At 43.7% G+C, this 21,231-nt stretch overlaps 1 protein-coding gene across 2 annotated transcripts in view; it reads left to right on the forward strand.

Annotated features, from left to right (window-relative positions):
• Positions 1–21,231, forward strand: part of LTBP4 (latent transforming growth factor beta binding protein 4) — a 355,162-nt gene that overhangs the window by 128,737 nt on the left and 205,194 nt on the right. For both annotated transcript variants that reach the window (XM_082262863.1, XM_082262864.1), the window contains exon 5: positions 6,817–6,978. In XM_082262863.1, coding sequence (XP_082118989.1) covers positions 6,817–6,978 — 162 coding nt within the window. The remainder of the gene's footprint in view (positions 1–6,816; positions 6,979–21,231) is intronic.

The raw sequence follows: 21,231 nt of genomic DNA on the forward strand, positions 1-21,231 counted from the left end.
TCCCTCATGACCCTCTGACTGCACACATGGTTCCAATCTGGCTTGTGCCCAACCTCACCTCAGACTTAAGTTCCCTTCCCTTAGAGCATGTCGGAGGCCCAGGGAAGACCATAGAGGAGGTGAGTGGACTGTGGAGAGCACTAGGCGCGGAGGAGGAAGTTAAATCTTTGAATGCTGTGGCCGCCTCAACCTCCCTCTGCATTAGGGTGGGGAGTCGGAGACGTGACATCACTGGTTGCTAGACACCAGGTGGTCCTAGTAACCAGCGGCCAGTAGAGTCTCATACAGCAGTGGAGGTGGAGCCAGCGCTACTGGTTCCTAAATCGGCGGTCCATTCCGCTCCTATTCCCTGCATTCCTCAGCAGGCGTACTGCTCGTTAGTGTCCGTTCTGCCTGGGAGGCAGCACCGACCCCTCTGTAAAATGCCGCCCATTTGCCTCGTGGCAGATAAGCCCCTGGGAGGGAGTGCCACACTCGCCCTCAGCTTATTTCCACTCACCTAATGTGAGCAGGCAAGTGGAAATTTTTGCCTGCTCACAAGAGTTGTATACAGTATATTATATACAAAGATAACTAGTTAAAGTATAACTGTGCCAAGATACGGATTAAAAAAAAAAAGTGGAACTTTAACATAAAAATATAAGTAAAATGCAAGCAAGCAGGATTTTTAATGTGGGTGGAGGTATGGGCTGGCGTCACCACGCAACTGGAAGTTTTGTTTTTACTTTAAGCAAATGTTGAAAAATATCAAATAAATCGGGTCAGATGAAAAAATAGCACTTCTGAAGGTAAAATAGAGCATTTATTGATAGAGGTCTATCTGTTCTGCTTTTCTGCCTGTTCTGAGGACTTGTACTATTCAGGTATATATCTCCATTGCACACCAGAACATAGTCCCCTGTTAAGTTGTCAGGGACAATCGGCGGATGGCACCACAGAAGTGGAATATGTTGGCAGCACACCAAGAGCTTTATTTTAATGAGAGAAAAACCGAAAAGAAATGTTGCCATGGGACTTTTATGAGTGGTTCTGGATAAAATGGTACAACAGGATGTTAGAAAAATACAACATTTATTACAAGATACATTAAAAGCACATGCAATTCAATTATGGTAGCATCAATGTCAACAGATCAAACATATGGTTTGCTAAAAAATGGGATTCCTTATCTATAAGGGCCATAACCTCTACACGTTTCGTGGGGACAATGCCTCCTTCTTCAGGAGACAGCCAGAATTGAACTCTGTGGAAAGACCATGTCATAACAAAAATAATAGTAACTCAAGAAATATGAAATCCAATGCGTTTATGATAAAAAATAAAAAAATAATCCATACATCTGCATTGTATAGGTCACAATGTGAAACAAAAAGTATATCTACACAGAGGTTCTTGAAGTAAAGATGAGCAAAATGATGCAAACGCACAGAACAGAATTATCAGGATCTTAGGTAACACAGGAAAGGCTTCCAACTGGAAGCTGATGATGGTAGATGGACCCAGGGCCAGACACACAAGAGAAGTCAAAAAATAATACCCTTAGAAAGGAAAAAAAAGTTTTTTTTTTCAAAAACTGCCTTTATTTGCATTTGTTCAGAAGGTCACCTCTAATAATACAATAGCTACAGAACCACCAAGGTTTCCTTCATCATGCATGCTCTTGCTGTGCTGGCCACATTTTTCTCATCTTGTACCATTCAGTTCTACTACTGGTTTTCTTTGCTTGTGCATTGAAAATGTGATATGTGCATTGAATGAGCCTCTTAGTAAATACCTAGCAATGCTTTCAAAACCAAAGAAATCCTTCTTTAAGGCCTTAGTTCCAGTGAATGGAACAATTAAGGTGTCAGCATTGCAAGACATTTTGGACAATTTCATGCTCCCAACTTTGTGGGAACAGTTTGGGGGTGGCCCCTTCCTGTTCCAACATGACTGCACACCAGTGCACAAATCAAGGTCCATAAAGACATGGATGAGCGAGTTTGGGGCGGAGGAACTTGACTGGCCTGCACAGAGTCCTGATCTCAACCCGATAGAACACATTTGGGATGAATTAGAGCACAGACTGCGAGCCAGGCCTTCTCTTCCAACATCCGTGCCTGACCTCACAAATGCGCCTCTGGAATAATGGTCAAACAATCCCATAGACACACTCTTAAACCTTCATGACAGCCTTCCAAGAAGAGTTGAAGCTGTTATAGCTGCAAAGGGCGGGCCAACTCAATACTGAACCCTACGGACTAAGACTGGGATGCCATTAAAGTTCATGTGTGTGTAAAGGCAGGTGTCCCAATACTTTTGGTAATATAGTGAATATTCATATAATATGTACACTAAAAACACTGTCCCTACTCACTAAATAACATTTTCTAAAATTATTTATGAATATATTTATATAATATTGCACTAAAACCACAATACATTTCTGTAAAGTTGCTCTGCAAATCCCTAAGCATTCACACAGCCATCACAAGTTATCCCCATATTGTGTCTAGCATGTGTATTTTGTATGATCACTAGCCCCATCTAGTGACCTTATAGCGGTATTTTCCTGATTGAGTTATTAAATTAAAAATCACAAAAATCAAAATTAAAAAAAAAAAAAAAACAATCAGAGCTTGAACCTTTGAGAAAGCCCATTGGGCGCTACCAGTGGCGTACCTAGAGCATTTGGCACCCGGGGCGGATCCTATATCTGGCACGGCACCCCCCCCCCCCCCCCCAACGTTAAAATGTAAAAACACCCAAAAAAATTTGTAATGTTTTCAAGAATATTTATTGCACAAAATTCACAGCCCCCCATCACAGTGCCCCTTGCAGTCTGCCCCCGTCTCTCTAATCACAGTTCCCCCTTTTGCACTCTCTGCCTCCCCTGCACAGTCCTACCTTCAGCATAAATAGATAGCTAATATTATTAGCAATGTGTTTAAGTTTGAGTAAAAGATTGGAGACTTGCTAAAGGAGATATTCAGAGACTGCAGACAGGATACAGTAGATGGTCAGAGACTGAGGACATGATACAGGAGATGGTCAGAGACTGCAGACGTGATACAGGAGATGGTCAGAGACTGAGAACATGATAGAGGAGATGGTCAGAGACTGCAAACATGATACAGTAGATGGTCAGAGACTGCAGACGTGATACAGGAGATGGTCAGAGACTGCAGACGTGATACAGGAGATGGTCAGAGACTGCAGACATGATACAGGAGATGGGCAAAGACTGCAGACATGATACAGTAGATGGTCAGAGACTGCAGACGTGATACAGGAGATGGTCAGAGACTGCAGACGTGATACAGGAGATGCTCAGAGACTGCAGACATGATACAGGAGATGGTCAGAGACTGCAAACATGATACAGTAGATGGTCAGAGACTGCAGACGTGATACAGGAGATGGTCAGAGACTGCAGACGTGATACAGGAGATGGTCAGAGACTGCAGACATGATACAGGAGATGGTCAGAGACTGCAGACATGATACAGTAGATGGTCAGAGACTGCAGACGTGATACAGGAGATGGTCAGAGACTGCAGACGTGATACAGGAGATGCTCAGAGACTGCAGACATGATACAGGAGATGCTCAGAGACTGCAGACATGATACAGGAGATGCTCAGAGACTGAGGACATGATAGAAGATAGAAGAGCACAGGGGAAGCAGAGAGCACTGGAGGAGCTGAAGGGCACGGTTGGGGGGGGGGGGGCTGGAGAGAATTAAGAGGGGGTTTGGAAAGCATTGTAGGGGGTTGGAAGGCGCAGGGGGTGGAGAGCACTGGGGGAGTGAGCAGGGAAAACCAGGGGGTGGAGAGCACTGGGGGGACAGGGAGCACTTGGGGGGCGGGCAGGGAAAACCAGGGGGGTGGAGAGCACTGGGGGGGACAGGGAGCACTTGGGGGGCGGGCAGGGAAAACCAGGGGGGTGGAGAGCACTGGGGGGGACATGGAGCATAGGGGGGAAGGAGATGAAAAGCACTGTGGGGAGCTGAAGAGCATTGGGGGGGTGCTAAAGAACAGGGGGGGTCTAGTGCACTGGGGGGGGGGGCTAAGAGCACTGGGGGGGTTAAGAGCACTGAGGGGGGGTTAAGAGCACTGAGGGGGGGGGGGTTAGGAGCACTGGGGGCCCAGCAAATGAGGTTGTATAGGAGGGGGATGGGGCAGCTGCATATACTGTAGAGGAATTGATCTTTCCCTATTCTTCCTGCAGGAGGGAGAGGAGGAGAATCAGTTATTCAGCAGCTGCAGCAAGAATAGGGAAAGATGAATTCCTCTATATGCAGCTTCCCCATCCCCCTCCTATCCAGCACACACACTTGGGCAATGGGCACGCACTCACCTTCTTCCCGCCGAGGCTCCGCCCCTTCTTCCCGCCGAGGCTCTGCCCCTTTCTTCCCACCAGCCTACGTCGCTGGACTCCTCCCCTTGTGGGCGGCACGCGCCGCCAGAGGCTCTCTCCCGCTGTTTTCAGTCACAGCGGGAGTCGGGCCAGGGGAGGAGCGGTGGTGATCACCGCCGCTCTTCCCCGATCGTCGGGGATCGAGTGTGGAGATCCGCCCGCTTGTGTAAACAAAGCAGACGGATCTCCTAAGTGACAGGCAGGGACAGATTGCAGGATTCAGCATAGCTGAACCTGCGATCTGTGCCTGTGTCACACAGTCCCCTCCCCCCACACACGTTAGTAAGCACCAGGCATACATTAACCCCTTGATCACCAATAAAAGTTAACCCCTTCCCTGCCAGTGCCATTTTTACAGTAACAGTGCATATTTATAGCACTGATTACTGTAGTAATGTCACTGGTACCCCCAAAAGTGTCAAAAATGTCAGTTAAGGGTCCGATCTGTCCGCCGCAATGTCACAGTCTAGCAAAAAAAAAATCGCAGATCGCCGCCATTACTAGTTAAAAAAAAACAATAAAAATGACATAAATTTCCCGTAGTTAGTAGCTGCGATAACTTTTGGGCAAACCAATCAAAATACGCTTATCGCAATTTTTTTTACCAAAAATATGTAGCAGAAAACAAATTGGCCTAAAATGTTAAAAAATTTAGATTTTTACATTTTTTTGGGGGGGGGAATTTTATATAAAAAAATGTGAAAAATATTGTTATTTTTTCAAAATTGACGCTCTTTTTTTGTTTATAGCGCAAAAAGTAAAAATCGCACAGGTGATCAAATACCACCAAAAGAAAGCTCTGTTTGTGGGAAAAAAAAGAACGTAAATTTCGTTTGGGTACGGCGTTGCATGACCGCGCAATTGTCAGTCAAATTCGCACAGTGCAGAATCGCAAAAAGTGGCCCAGACGTAAGACAGCAGTGGTTAAAGCGGAAAGTGGTAAAGTGGTTAAAGCGGAGTTCCGGGCAAAAAAAATGTTTAAGTTAAAAATGCCCCCAGGACAATCAGGGCTAGTGCATTTAAGCAACGATATCTTCTGAACTGTTCCCTGTTCCACTTACCTGTAGGAAGAAATACTTACCTTGAAAATGTCTTTTCCACCGCTGCCATCTCAGGTATGGGCAGCTGAAGCCGGAGCATCCCTCTTCGTGTCCTCTTTGGTGACGTCAGAGTCCCAGAATGCCCTGCTCGTCACTTCCGGGGCAGGCACATCATCCCTGAACAGCTTCTGGGCATGCCCAGAAGCTGCTCAGCAGGGAATGACGCGCCTGCACCGGAAGTGACGAGTGACTCCGGTGCAGGCGCATTGAATGCTGGGATTGATGACGCTCATCTCCCAGGAGTCAATGCAAGGAGGAAGTGACGTAGTGCACCGTGTCTGCAGAGGGAGGAAGAGGAAGGAAGGTAAGTATATTTTCAAAACAAGGTAAGTGAAACAAAAAAAAATGTTAATTATCCAATTCTTTTTCAGGTGTTTTTAAGCTAGTGGGTGGTGCAAACTTCATTTTTAGGGTGGAACTTCGCTTTAATAAGAAATATAAACATGTGTAGTCACTCATAACAACCGATCATATAGAAGTTTACTGTTGTCAGGTAAGTGAAGAACTCCAAATGGGTGTTGGAAGTTACTGCACTTTGCTTATTGCTGTTTTGTTAAATGTGATTGATAAGAGCTCCATACCCAAGGACAGACCCAGCATCGTTATAGCAATTAGCTGTATACCGTTTTATCTAGCTTATGGTAGCTGGGTATCTCTTTGTGTGGTGCAGGTGCAATCATTTCTGTCCTGCTATCCCGTCCTCTTGGGCTCATTCTTGTTACCTCAAATATTCTCTGTATCCTGACTGTATATAAATATTTGGAGCAGGGAGTGAACGGGGTTAAAGTGAGCCCTACTAATGGCTGACGGTATACCCTTGTAAACATTGTTGTTGGATCACTGCCCAGTGACTGTTTTTAATTAGTTGATCCACATTTCATATTGTAGCCAGCATGCTGTGTAACCGTTCTTGCTTCATGTCACTCCCCTCATCCGTCCTCTCTCTCTCACTCTCCCTCTTTTTTTTTTTTTTTTAATCTCCAACTTTCTTTGCTGTAGTACAGTGAGAGTATCATTCAGTCCAGCTCTGTGCTCTCCTGTGTGAGGGGATTCTAACAACACCAGACCCCATAGGAGTAGCAAGCCCCCCCAAATCTCCCCCCTTCTTTCCCTCCCTTTCTCCTTTTTACGTGAGAAGCAGGAGGAGAGTAGACAATCCGCAAAAACTTACACAGCACCAAAGAAGAAAACTAAACCCACTCCCTAAGGCCCCCCGAAGAGCTAGCAATTCATCGGGGCCTCTGGGAGTGAGAGTTCAAAATGGATAGGAGACTGATTTTTCTTTCTGTTTCCCTCTGCTGCTTGCGGTGGATGCCAGCCTCCGGACAGGTGGAGAAGGTCAGAGTCATGTTCACACCCATGATCTGCCGCGTTCATTGCGTGGGGGACCGCTGCAGGAACCAGTGTGAAAAAGGGAACATGACCACGGTCTACAGCGACGAGGTCGCCAAGAACAATGGGGAGCACGGATTTCGAGCCTGTGAGTATGACTTCATTCTCTCGTGTCACGGCATGGAAAATCTTTGTACAGAAAACATGCACGGAAATCATCTTTGTCATTCATGGCAATCTGTAGTAGCTTAGCACCTCCTTGCATGTGTTTTACAAGACATCCCAGCTGTGACTGCATTGTGATTTTTGATATTGCTAAGCAAAGTCTATAACCTGAAAAAGTATAATGTTCTTAGATCCTATAGAGGGTATTGTCTAATTTGTGCTGCATACAGATTGGGAAGATACAAAGAGTGGGCAAATACAATTTACTGTACATGCCAAGTTACTTTTCATACACAGCCCATGTCTTAGCAGTAAATGCATTTTCATAGGCTAGATGTTTGAGCTACTCCTCAAGGAGCCTAAAAACAATGCATTTACTCTTAAGACATGAGCTGTGTATAAAAAGCAGCTTGGCATGTAAATGATCCTAACCCACCCATTGGCAATTGATCAATTTTTGCAACTGACGCAAAGAGCAGGCAACCTTGGTAGGGTGGAGATCTTCTTTACCTACCAAACTGTGCAACGCCTAATGGGGCAATATAGTCTTTTCCTTGTCTCCTGAAAAGTACTGGGGACCAAGAGCAATGAAATGTTCTCACAGTGGGCAAAGGTAAGGTCTCCAAACTTTCCAAAGAGCGAGTTTACTGTCCTTCCGACATTAGGGGGTCAGTGTGAGTAGAAAATGCCCTGGGAGTAAACAATGCCCCATCATTGGTATCAGTGGGAGAAATAGTGCCTCGTTGTTGGTATAAGGGTAAGGAATAGTGCCCTATATTTGGAATCAGTGGGAGCAATAGTGGCTCATTGTTGGTGTCAGTGGGAAGAATGGCGCCTTGTATCCATGGCAGGAATAGTGCCTCAAGGTCCAGATAGAGGCAAATAAAGGGCCACATCCGACACCAGGGCCACAGTTTCCAGATCACTGGTTACCAGCTACTCTATAATACACCTTCTGTTGATATTTTTACAAGGTGCTAAACTGTTATCTGATCTCGAGTTACATGAAAAGTACACATTTACGTCTGACCCTCAGGCCCAGGTGTACATCTATACCTCTCTGTATCTCTCTGCTGGTTCCTCTTGGTCCTGCAGCTGTACAGGTTGGTCTTGTGTGTATGTACTGCCAAGGAGGAACCAACACTATCTGAAGGAGCATATACTGTAGGCTAATGGTGAAGCACCTACTGTAAGCTAGCCATAAGAGAGAGGTGACAGTTCAGAAAAGTACATACAAGGCCCTTAGATGACCCTTCCTTTATGCATAAGGAAAAGCTACAATTCAGTTAATCTCCAGTGATTTCCTGCGAGACAATAATGGGGAGTATTGGACTGTTTCATTTTATATCTGCCTTGTTGGAAGAGCTTAAGAGAATGTCCAACTAACCAAACCCACCAGATCCCTTGTGATGCTGGTTTTACTTACATCTGCAGATTTCCTCATTTCTGTCTACGAGACATTAATGGGAGCATTGGACTATTTGTTTTCATATCTGCCTTGCTGGAAGAGCTTAAGAAAATGTCAGACAAACCAAACCCACCAAATCCCTTGTGATGCTGGTTTTCTTATATCTGCAGATTTTGTAACATTTGACATATTCAACTTGTGTGTATCAAATGCTACTGTTCAGATCAACTGTGCATTCTCCACCAAAATAATGCTACCGGTTCTTCCAGCGGCTTTGTTTACACTTTCATCTCTATTTAAACTTGGGCAAAAACTTACTTACACAAATTGGGAATGATGTTGTTCCAATCCAAAAGAAATGGTAAAAATGGCAGTTTATACACACACCCTTATGTATGTTGCATCAAGACGCCCTTTTCATTCTCCACAAAATACTTAATAAAGTTTAAGATTTAGAAGACAGAGGATGCACTTTTTGTAGGTTTTCTGTTTCAGGACATCTACATGTGGAAAGTGCAGCTCTACTAAAACAGATCCAGTCTCTCATAGATTGGAACTACAGGTAAGTGGATATATATGGAGTAAAAGCCTTTGCAAGATTCTAGATCAGCCTTTCTCAACCTTTTCAACACAAAAGGAACCCTTGAAATTCTGAAACTTTCTGGTCTCAGGGAACCCTACTAATAAGTACTACATCTACATATAACTCATGGTACATTAGTGTGATGGTAAGTGGGAAGAATGATCCTTACATGTTTGGTCAATGGGAAGAACAAACCTATTATGGATAATTAAAAAGACCATGGGGTTTATTAGGAACTTATTTACGAAGGAGAAACTGCCCCTTGCTCAATGAACTCAAATAAAATAGAATGGTTGTCATCTGGTCAGTCTGAAGAGGGGTGGAGGAATATGATGGTACTTTTGGGTTTTAAGGGAAGGGTGGAAACCTCAAGATCTGAAGTCCCTCAGTCATGGCTCTGCCAAATGGAGTTGGCCCTGGAACTATGCAGGCATCATCAGACAGGAGGTCAATTATTCACAGCTAAAGGAACTCCCAGCAATTTCTGGAGTAACCCCAGGTTTCCATTGAATCTTGGTTGAGAAATGCTCTTCTAGATTGTCATGTGCTGACCAAAACATCTATTACGACACATTGAAGTTCTGGATGTTGCATCACAATGAAGTTCATGCGCAGAGCAGGTTGGGCCAGAGGTTATTCTATGTACAGGAAGGCTGTTTTTTTCTGAACTAGACTCTTATTCCTGACGTATGTCTTTACTAGAGGTCTGCAGAACCTCATTCATATGAAATACTGTCTTGAGAAGTTACAGAAATTACAAATTATACTCCACACGCTATTAAGCATAACAGCCCACATCTGTGCACATGACCCAACTTTCTTAAAGCCGTTAAAGCAACATTATTTATGAACTGATATACATAGCTGATTCAATAAAGTGTTCAGGCTCAAGTGCAGGAGTGTAGACTGCAGCGCATTTTTCTGTTATTTTAAAAGAGGTCTGATTGAAGCCAATGGTAGGCAACCATGGTAGGTAGAGATCTGCTTTAAGTACCGTGAAGCACATTAAGACCTACTGTGTTTGGGGGTAGTGATCCTAAATAGGAAAGAAAGGAATATAAACCTAGAAACAGAGAAACATGTTTGCAGATCAGTTAACAAAAACTGTTAGCATGCTTCATAGTATTCGGCAGAGACAAACCAGTGGGGTTCATTTACTAAAACTGGACCATGCAAAATCTGGTGCAGCTGTGCATAGAAACCATCAGCTTCCAGGTTGTATTGCCAAAGTTTAATTGATCAAGCTAAAGTTAAAATTTGATTGATTAGCATGCACAGCTGCACCATATTTTGCACTTCAGATTTTTATTAAATCATCTTTTATGTGTTTAGCAGCCTCTCTTCATCAGTCCAGCATGCCCAATGCTTGCTACCCAATGAGGATACTTGAACTATGTATTGCAATATGTGGATTTATGCGTCTCTGTTTAACTATAGTGCTAGATAGCCATATGTATGAATGTAGAGTAGTGTGCAGAGGGTTAATAGATAATACATCATTCAGGAAAAAGCCTGACTTACTTTTACCCACTTTAACTAGAATGGACAGCATTGATGAAAGACAGCATAGTCTCATTACACACAGGAACAGCCCATAATAAACAGCACTCTTTCAGGAATGCGGAGTATAATGGCTAAGCGTGATTTGAGTTTAGTCTGAATACATTCAGATCTCTTAAGGTGAAATTCCAGCATATACCATGCTGCTTTAACATTGCCACAGTTACCACGCAGATATTATTAGGCAAATTAGGTAATTAGCTGATATAAGGTAAACTACTCAAGAAGGTCCTATTTGTCACTGATATCTGTAGTCCTAAATCTTTCCCCTCCTTTCCTTCTTGCACCAAGTTCCATTGGTAGAAAATTCATTTACAACCACCACTAATGACATATTACTTATCAGCTAGAAATAAATTCATGCCAACTAGGTATTTTGTTTGATAAACTCAAAGAGCCCATTCAGACTAGCGCGACACGACTTTGGGGGGCGACCTGTGAAGTCGCGTGCACCGCTGTGCACTGCGACTTCGGCGCGACTTGCTGAGACTTCACATAATGGAAGTCTATGCAAGTCGCTCCGAGGTCGCCCCAAAGTAGTACAGGACCCTTTTTCTAAGTCGGAGCGACTTGTGTCGCTCCTATTAGAACGGGTCCTGTGTTAATCAATGGACCGCAACATACCGCGACTTGTCAGCCTGAAAAGTCGCCTGACAAGTCGCGCTAATGTGAATGGGCTCTAAAGGTTATTCAACAAATATTACAGATCCAGCCACCGGTTCTAGTGAATGCCTTACACGCCTATATGTCCACATCAAACTAAGATGTAAACTACTTCCCATGAAAAGCAGTGGAGGAAAATTCTGATTGGATTGAAGAACAGTCTATTTTTTTCCAATCTTATCTGAGAAGGCGTAGCCATGGAAATGCCTGCAGTCATACTATTATTCTACAATCCAACCATCCAAATAGCCAGATAGATTGAACAATTAATGTCTAAAGGTACCACATAAAAATATTGTATAAGCTTCTTGTCCTTTTTGACACATCCATGGTTTTACAGACTTGCCGTACTCCATTTTTTGGGGAAATTTATTTATTAATGAGGTGTTCAGAAACTTGGGTACCGAAAAAAGTTACAATATTTTCATGGATAAGACCATGTCATAAGCAGTATTAACATGACAATTTTAGTTTACTTTCCAGAGTACAAAATACAAGTAACTGAATGTTTAAAAGAAAGAGCCAATTTCTTTCAGTAGTGGTTTTCTAACATAAGCGGAAAATAATTCAGGGTAAAAGTGAGGCTGGCACTGTGGAAATCAGCTCGCCATTATGTTCTATACACAAGAGACGGGGAAAAGGTGGGGGGGGGGGGAGCAGGGGGAATAGGATATAGGAAAGAGAGTATAAGGGTAGATGTTCTCCAAGCCAGCGATCGGAGTAGAGGGCCAAGGAAGTAAAGGCAGATTGGAGGGTAAAGGGAAGTATAAATGGGCTGGGGGGGATGGGCATGTGGGGGTGTAGTAAGCTGAGTTTAGTAGGGATAGAAAGGAAGGATTCAGAGAATAGGGTATGGAAACAAGATGGGATAAACAAGGCAAAGGGTAGGGTTGGGTTCCTTTGGACACATGGGAATGGGAGCGGACTGGAGTCAGGTTGTTCTGGATATCAGAGTTTTGCCATAATCTGAAAAGAGAAATTTTATAATACACTGCTCAAGAAAACTAAAGGAACACTTTAAAAACACATCAGATTTCAATGGGAAAAAATCTCATGCTGGATATCTATACTGATATGGACTGGGTATTGTGTTAGGAACGAGGGCTGAATTTAAAGACACCCCGATAGGTCTACTGTATATCTGCATTAGTATTTCTTGGTAGAAATACAGTCACCCAGCATGCCTTGAGGCACCTTCCTTTGGCAATGGCCAGGGCAATGGCCAGGGCTGTATCTACACACATGCTCCCATGCGTGAGGTTTCCTCCCACTGTCCAATATACCCCCTCCTATTGGACCAGTGTGAAACCGGCAGACAACATGAGCAGCATCTGGTCACACTGAGCAGACCCTATCAATGGATCACTGCTCCCTGTTAAGCAGAAAGTACTTAATTTTGCCTGACAGTCCCATTGTTAAACAGGGAAACCCAAAAACGATGCACTCTAGCACCTACCTAGGAGGGTGCTACATGCACAATGCAGGTAAATTCTCCAAGAACAGCTCATAGATGGTATTCTATGTGCTTGTTCTTTAGAGCTCTAATATGTACATGGTGGGTAACTGCTTTACATACAGCTAATAGATGTTGTCCTTATTGGTGGATAAAACCGTTGTGTACATTACATCTACGTCCTGGAGTTCTACATTGGGCCATTTATCAGGATCTCTCTGTACATCTGGTAGACTAAATGATCTGTTATAATTTGGTGTTGGATGTCCAGTTGTGGACAAATGTTCTTTTCCTTCAAGATAATAAGGGGCCCTTCACACAGGCTTTCCGATCAGGTCTGCCTGTCAGTTTTTCAGGTGCACCTGATCGGATGCTCCATGCACCCCTATGGGCCAGCGGATGTCAGCGGTGACATGTCCACTGACACCCACTGCTATCTGATCTGATCCTGTCTGTGAAATCCTATTTTCCATCCGTCTGGACAATTGGATCGGATAAGATCGAATGAAAATGGGAATCTGGTCCATTTTCATCCGGTCTCCCATAGAGGAGAGCAAGTATCTGACAGGTCTGTCTCCGCAAAGTAAGCGGAGACGGGGCTGTCATCTGCCTGCTCAGCAGGGATTGGCGGATCGATCCCCGCTGAGCAAAACAGGGTCCGCTGGACTGAAAGTCCATGTGAAAGAACCCTAACTCTACGTGACTGACTGATGAATATATAGCGTACTGATTGATTACACATGATCCATGTGTGACTAGCAGATGACCAGGAATATCACATGTAAATCATTGGATGGATGTACAGTGTATGAATTGAAAAAAAATTGCATACATAACTGGCAAGCAGATGATTTATTGGGCCTAAATAGTCATTCCCAGCTGCTGATTCGTCCATCTCTTCTTATGTTTGTCTATATTTGTACTTTATTTATTTATCTTGCCCTGTGCCTTGCTAACTTTTTTTCCATCTATACAGCCACAACTTAATTCTGCACTGTTCCATTCATCATCCACTCCTGACCCGTTCACTCTATAGTCCCTCCCAGCCTTCCACTTGCCTCCCTTCTGCTCATTTATTGTGTTTATTCTCCTTTTCACGATTTACTGCTACATGCAAATCCTTATTCTTCTTCAGTCAGCTACAGATACTACCATGCTAAGGACCTGTTTTGATGGTCTTTTGTTCACGACACTGCTTCGCTCCCTATACAAGTCTATAGTAATTCAAAAACAGGTTGAGGCAGCTTAGAAGGAGTTATTGTCAGGTCAGAAGGAGGTGATCTCAAGGATTCTCAAGTAAGGTTCAATCTGCCCAATATATGAATTAGTACGCTTATCAATAGCTGAGATTAAAACCAGCCAGAGGCCAAACAGCTACTTTTGTTGCCTGTGGGCTTGGGCCTACCATAATTGTTTTCAAGTGTGAACCATTGATAATGGTGGGAAAAAAAAGTATATGTACCTTTATTGCCCATACCATGGCAAAGTAATGATAGTTGTGAAAAAGTTTGATCATAACATAGACTTTTCTGCGCAGTGAAAATATGTACATAGCACTACCCCCCATAGGAGCCACTTGGTCTTTTGGGTTCTCTGTTCTTTGCCTCGACTCAGTGAACAACCTCGACTCCTTCAAAACACCTGGCTACACAAATGGCCCATGCAAGCACCTAAGGAATAAGAATATAATTATTCTGCACACAACTGTACCCAGTACCAAGGAATAAGCACCAGACTGATTGACTGTAAATATAGTGAAAATATTATTACAAGTTAAGGAAAATGGCAGCACGTACCTAAATGGGCAGGTGAAAGAGTTAATACTCATAGTACACTGATCAATGGAATTTCTGGCTTGTGGCAGCTTAGATACTGCACCAAATAAACAAAGTTAACACAGCAACAACAGTGATAGCAGTAGATTAAATTATCCTGCAGTATGTTTTCTGCAGTCAGTAGCCTGCCATCTTTAGAGTGCACTCTAAGTAAAGAATGTAATGGTATATGTAGCATCCTAAAGAGGTACCTCTGACTATGAGAAACCAGGGCAAAGTTCCTGTAAAGCAGTTGGTTGGTCCTTACCTCTGAGTATTCAATCAGCTAGTGTTGGGGTCTAGTCTTTAAGGTGGTGCACATAAGTACAGTGATTCAAACCGCTAATTAGATAATCAGTCTCTCTAGTCTCAGTCTCTTCTAGCAATGGTAGAGCAATCGCAGCCATGACCCCTCATCAGTCCCAGCGGTACAGGAAGTCTTGACCCAGGTACTTAGCTGTCAGCAATTCCTCCACCTTTGCACTCCGTCCTCCACACCCCAATCCTCAGCACTCTGGTCCTCTGGTGGCAGGTGTGCACCCTCTGGTTTCCCTGCAGCGAGAGAAGGTTGCTTAGTATTTAACCCATGATAATACAGCTTTCTCCTCCTCCTCATAACAGTCTCTCTTTCGGAATTGCACATTGTATTCCATGGGTCTATTAACTGTCATAGCAGGGTTCCGCTCAAAATACTACTCGCACAGTTCAATGAGCTATTTCTGCTTGTAAACTCTTCCTGCTGGGTGGAGGCAAGCTAGTGTTAATCCACTCAGCCTGATAGTCCAGTGGGAACATAGAAAGCAACTGCAGCACAATGTCTTAGAATCACTATTTCGCTCTAGCCAAGCACCTGGCTACATGCACATAATAAAAGTGTCTAAAGACTCTAAATATTAGTCTCCAAAAATTCAGCATTCCCTTGGTAAATGGAGCTGCCGTCCTACATAGTATTTAGACCAAACAATATTATTTTAGTTATCAGAGATGCTTCTTACCCACAGGCTAAGGGCATGCCCTGGAGCTATGATATGGACATAGATTGATAGTGTGGCTCTACCTCTTCTAACTACCTCTCAAATTTAGAATTTGGGAAACCAAAATACATCAAAATAATGGGATGACATGAAGCTTGCCGAAACTGCGTATGACTTTAGGAGTGTTGTTAAACAAAATCTACTCACTGTATACACACTTTACAGAAACTTCACAGTGCTAGTACCCATAAAATACTTCAGAACCACTTTGTCACAAGCGAGAGTCTCACGCAGATGCGTAATATACTTTCCTTCACACAGGATATTAACAGAGAGCTAATAGTATGTCTAAGTTACCTTAAAGAAGAACTTTAATCAACAAGTTGAGGATTACTTAGTGACTAGCCAAATGTTAAGAAATTAAACACTCTGGTCAGTAATTTGTAAAATTTAACCTAGCATTTAAAATGCAGTGGCCAGCAGTATATAACATCCAATCTAACAATATCTAATGGTTAGGACTATGTAAAGTTTAAATAGAATATAGTTTGCAAAGGTTCGGATTGTGTAACTTACATCACAGCATTTAGAGCACAGCAGTCAGACGTATGTAACATACAACATCCCCCCTAAGTCAGTGGTCGTCAGTGACAATACATATTCCCCTTCCTCAAATCAGATGGCCAGTCACAATAAAAAACTACTAATGGCAACTGGCACTAAATAGTCCCACCCAGGGCCAGATTAACATAGGGGCTATTGGAGCTGCAGCTCCAGGCCCCTACCTTAATATAGGCCCCGGGTTGGCCATATTCACTGTTACCGCTCTTCTGTCACTTGTAAACACAGAAGTCTGGCTTCTATGCTCGCTTCCCCAGGCAGCTCCCTCAGAACCTCCCCACACAGCACGAAGGCCGGACAAGGAGGGACAGTTGCCGATGCATGGATGTGTTTATGGGCTTCAGAGACAGCATCCCATGTTGAATTAGGCATGCATGGCTGCACCCTTCCTCCTTTGGGTGCATGCCAAGGCACGGCCCTTAAGGCCCTTCAAAATCCTCAGCACCAAGCCCATGATGCTCTTAATCCGGCCCTGGTCCCACCCCAGGGGTGTCCAAACTATGGCCCTTCAGTTGCTCAGGAACTACAATTCCCATCATGCCTAGTTATGTCTGTGAATGTCAGAAATTTACAATGCCTCATGGGACATGTAGTTCCGTAACAGCTGGAGGGCCGTAGTTTGGATACCTGTGTCCCTCCCACTCTGAAGTCAATGGTTTTCATTGGCAGTAAATAATCCCCTCATCACCAAATCATTGGCCAGTAGAAATAAATAATCACTGTCAATTATTGGTAGCAAGGGATGATAATAAATACCACCCCCCATCAATGAAGGTCGTAAACAGTAAAAAGAAAAGTCCCCCTGCCCTAAATTATTAATGGTCATTGAATGTAAAAACAAAAGAGAAAGAGGTTCTGTCAGTTAATGGAGGTCAGTGGCAGTAAAAGAAAATGCCACTGATCACTGGTGGTCATTTGCGGTAAATGAAATACCCCATCCTCTCACAATGATTGGTTAGTTAGTAGAAGAAAAGAAAAATCATTTCCCCATTCATTGGTGGTCAGTGACAAAAAAATAACCTCCCCGGAATTTGTGTTCAGTGGACTGTTACCTTGCAGAAGTCTGTGTCCAATCTACAGTATTTCCTCAACTCTGCCTCCGTCATCTGTCAGAACTATGTAGATCACTGTTGAAACATCATTGTTTCAGCACTTGACTCTTGAACATGTTCTGAACACATGGAGCATCAGAGCATTAGGACAGCTCTCAAAATATGGAATGGTTGAGAGTATGCTTCCCACCTACTAAACCTCACAATTGGCTCATGGCTGGAGTTGATAACCTCAAAGTTCAGTAGTGGGGCTTAGTAGGTAGAAAGGGAAAGGTCCAAGTACTCCACCCATTGATCCAAAAATGATGGGCATATCACAGCACTGGAGCATTTTGGGCACCTGGGTGCTTACACTAAAGATAGACCTGGTAGGAAGTCATGTCAAGGTGCCTGCTATGTGCATCACTTATTTAGATTTAGTATTTTACACTTATAATTTGCACTAATTCAGCCCACATAAATAATAGGGTTGACCTGTAAATAAAAAGTGAGTTTGTGCTAGCCTTGTCTACAAATTCCCCTCTAAGGCATCTGCCATCACAGCTTCTCAGTTAGCTCCATAGACCCTAAAATCTGGGGCATGCTAATATGTAAAAGTCTGCTTACGAAGAGATTGCTAATGCCTCGTACACACGCAACGATTATCGGCCAACCGATCGTCCGACTTTTGTCCAGAGTGGTGTTTTGTTGGTTGGAATGTGCCTAGACTGCACACAAATTTTCTCGGCCAACAAAAATCTACTTCAGAAGTGATGTCATGTGTTGGTTTACTTTCCGTGTGTTTTTTCTTCTCTGAGCATGCCCAGTCTTGCTCATCAGATTTTTGTCTGCCGAAATCTGTACTGACTGATGGAAAATTGGCCGTTGTGTTGACGGCGGACAAAAATTTTATAGCCTGCACACCAGATTTTTTTTGGCCGAAAAGTCGGAGTCGGTTGTCGGAAGCATCATACTAGCAAGCCGAACATCGGCCGATCGGACGTTGACCGAAAATTCACGGCCAACTATCGACGCGTGTGTACGGGGCTTTAGTCTTACCCGTTTATCATGTGAACAACACCTATGGCTGAGCGCATTGCATCACTCTATCATCAACTGGTCCTTCCTCGCAAGGAAGACCCTTGCTTCATGGTTGCCCCATCAGATGTGTGGCATTACTAACCAGTTGGGGGTGTTGAAGGAGGAGGACTAAGCAATAAATGCATAAAAGAACACATGGGGTTTTAAGGAACTCTGAAGGCTAACTGTTGGAACATTACAGACAAGGAGACCAAGTACAAAATTAACATAACCCAAAATATACAATAGATCCAAGTGTGATCCAGTTGGGAAATTCAGGTGTGGGAATTTATGGATCCTTAACAATTTACATCTGTAGTCTGGTGTTTGTTACTGATGTTCGTTAGACCAGAGAGAGTGTTTTGCCTTCCTTCCTTTCCTTAGAAAATCTGGTAGGGAAGGTTTCACAATTTCCATGCCTGGAGATGTTTGCTGTGATATTTATGAGGTCAAGCCAGCTCAAAAGGAAAAGGTCACATAGACGCATCTTTTATTTTCCTGGTGAGACAAACATTATGGTAATAAAACTTCAGTAAAAGACAGTGGAGTGAAGAATATTATTTCCATCTATAATAATCTCCAGGTGAGAGAAGTACAGCTGGGTAACTTTCATAAGAGATAGAGAGAGGCCCTTTCTGATATGAAGACAAATTGTGCAAATTATGTAGGTAGATTTGTTTTATCACAATGGCAATAGTTTGTTAAACAGCATCTGTCAGCCTCAGTCTAAGTCAGGCATGTCCAACCTGCGGCCCGGGGGCCGCATGCAGCCCGGAAACGCAGGCAATGTGGCCCACTGCCCCCTGACAATTTTTTTTTTGTTGCTGGGCAGGAAGGAAGTCGAGTCAGGGGCACGGCCACAGAGGCAGCCTCGGAGGGGATCATCCACTAGCTGTGTTAAATTAGTGCTGGGGGGGGGGCGTGGCAGCACGGGAAGGGCACAGCAGCGTTTTGTTACTTATATACCTTAACTATAACTAATAGTATATATTTTATATGCGGCCCGAGAAAATTTCTCTACACTCAATGTGGCCCAGAGAAGCCAAAAGGTTGGACAACCATGGTCTAAGCGATCTATTTTATGGCCGAACAGTAAAAAAAAAAAAGGCCTATGAATGCACTTGTGCTACTTTTGCTTTGTTACTCATGAAGCCACAAAGATACCACGCATTTTCCAAAGCCTCAGAGCACATTCACACTTTTGTGCAGCAACATGCACTTTACGTTGAGAATGGCACAACGCACTGAAGCAACATAGCTCCATGCATTGTGATGAACTATGTAGCAAAAAATGAAGCATGTAAATGTTTTTTTTAGGTATTTTGGTGCATTACCAAAAATAATGGGCTGCCTTAACGCAATCCACATCAAAGCACAACAGATGTTAACGCTGTAAAAATGTAACTAGGCCCTTGCCTTGATTTGAGATTTGTTTGGTTCACTGCTATTGGGTGACAGATGTGACATTGACCCCTGTCAGAAACCAAAGCCTGGTTTCAACCATTTACTTTTCTTTAATCAATACAGCCAGGACTTTGATTAGATTGTGAATAAGCTCACTGATGAGGTCATTATGTGCTCTGCCTTCCAATCCACAAGATCCATTTGTTAAAACTATGACTGCATACAATGCATTGAAACCTGAATTCCCTACAGTCCTGCACCCCCCTGCCTTTATACTGATGTGCAGAGTACACCCCTCCTTGTCTAAATACTTTAAGTAGGAGTGTCTATACAAATGTTGAATTTGCTAGGTTGTAGTCATCCTAAGCCAATTTAATAGATCAGTTTTATTGGGTCTCACCTGGGCCCTAGGTTCTGTTTGCTTGTACCTGCTAAAATGGGGGTATCCCTAGTAATAGACATTTTTGACATTTTGGGGGGTACCAGTGACATTACTACAGTAATCAGTGCTAAAAATATGCACTGTTACTGTAATAATGCCATTGGCAGGGAAGGGGTTAACCCTCTGGGTGCTCAAGGGGTTAAATGTGAGCCTAGGGGAGTGATTTTAACTGTGAGGGGGCGTGGCTTCTGAGATGACCATAGAGACATGTGATCCTATAGCAGGATTACATGGGCTCTGTGATAATCCCAGGGAGAAGGATGGTCGGCTGTGTTTGCAACAGCCGACCGTCCTTCTCTCTCAGTGGGGAGAGATTGCGGGTGTCAAACGGCAATCGGAGCCGCCTGACACACGCATCGGCTTCCCTGCTGACGAGCAGTGGGGGCGGGAGCGTGCCGCCGGCGGCGCGTGCTCACCCCCAAGACTCCCGAGAGCGAGCGCCGTACATGAACGGCGATTTGCCTGGGAGCTGCTGCCTGCTGTCGGAAAGGAGTTAAAGAGGTTGTAAACCTCAGAAAAAAAAAATTATAATTCTAGCTCATTATGAAATACTTACCTTAGAACCAAGCCCCCGCAGCGCCGCCCGCTCACCGGTGACACGGCCGACATGTTTAGCCGTCTTACTTCCGGGTTCGCGTCCTGATGGCCGGAGCCGCGATGACATCACTTGCATGCGCACAGGAGCCGCTGTTCACGGCACGGGGCTCTGAAGGAATGGCACAGGCGGCCTTTCCTTTAGAGGGCATGCGCCAGTGATGTCACTGGCTGCATGCAAAATAAATATCTTCTAAACGGTACATGTTTAGGAGATACTTACAGTACCTATAGGTAAGGCTTATCATAGGCTTACCTGTAGGAACAAGTTACAGAGGAAGCTTTACTTCCTCTTTAAGTTCCTGAAGGGTTAAATTCATTTTTTTTACGTTTTAATGTACTGATTGTGACAAAATGACACTCAAATAAGTACATCTTATCACCTCCCCCATCCCAGCTGGCTGTTCTTGCACCATCTGAAGCTGGTGGTCAGTAACTGTCCTTTCTGTACCATGCATTACAGAAATCAAATCACCCAAACCTAAGAGGTTTGGGTGAATTGATTTTAGGAGCACCTTCTGACCTTATTTTCATTTCGGTTCACATGATTACATTTTTGTCCTGACATGTTCTTTTGCCCCCTCCTAATCATTTTTCTTTCTTTTTTGT

This window comes from Pelophylax lessonae (assembly GCF_965119305.1).
Source record: "Pelophylax lessonae genome assembly, chromosome: 7".
Lineage (NCBI taxonomy): Eukaryota > Metazoa > Chordata > Amphibia > Anura > Ranidae > Pelophylax > Pelophylax lessonae.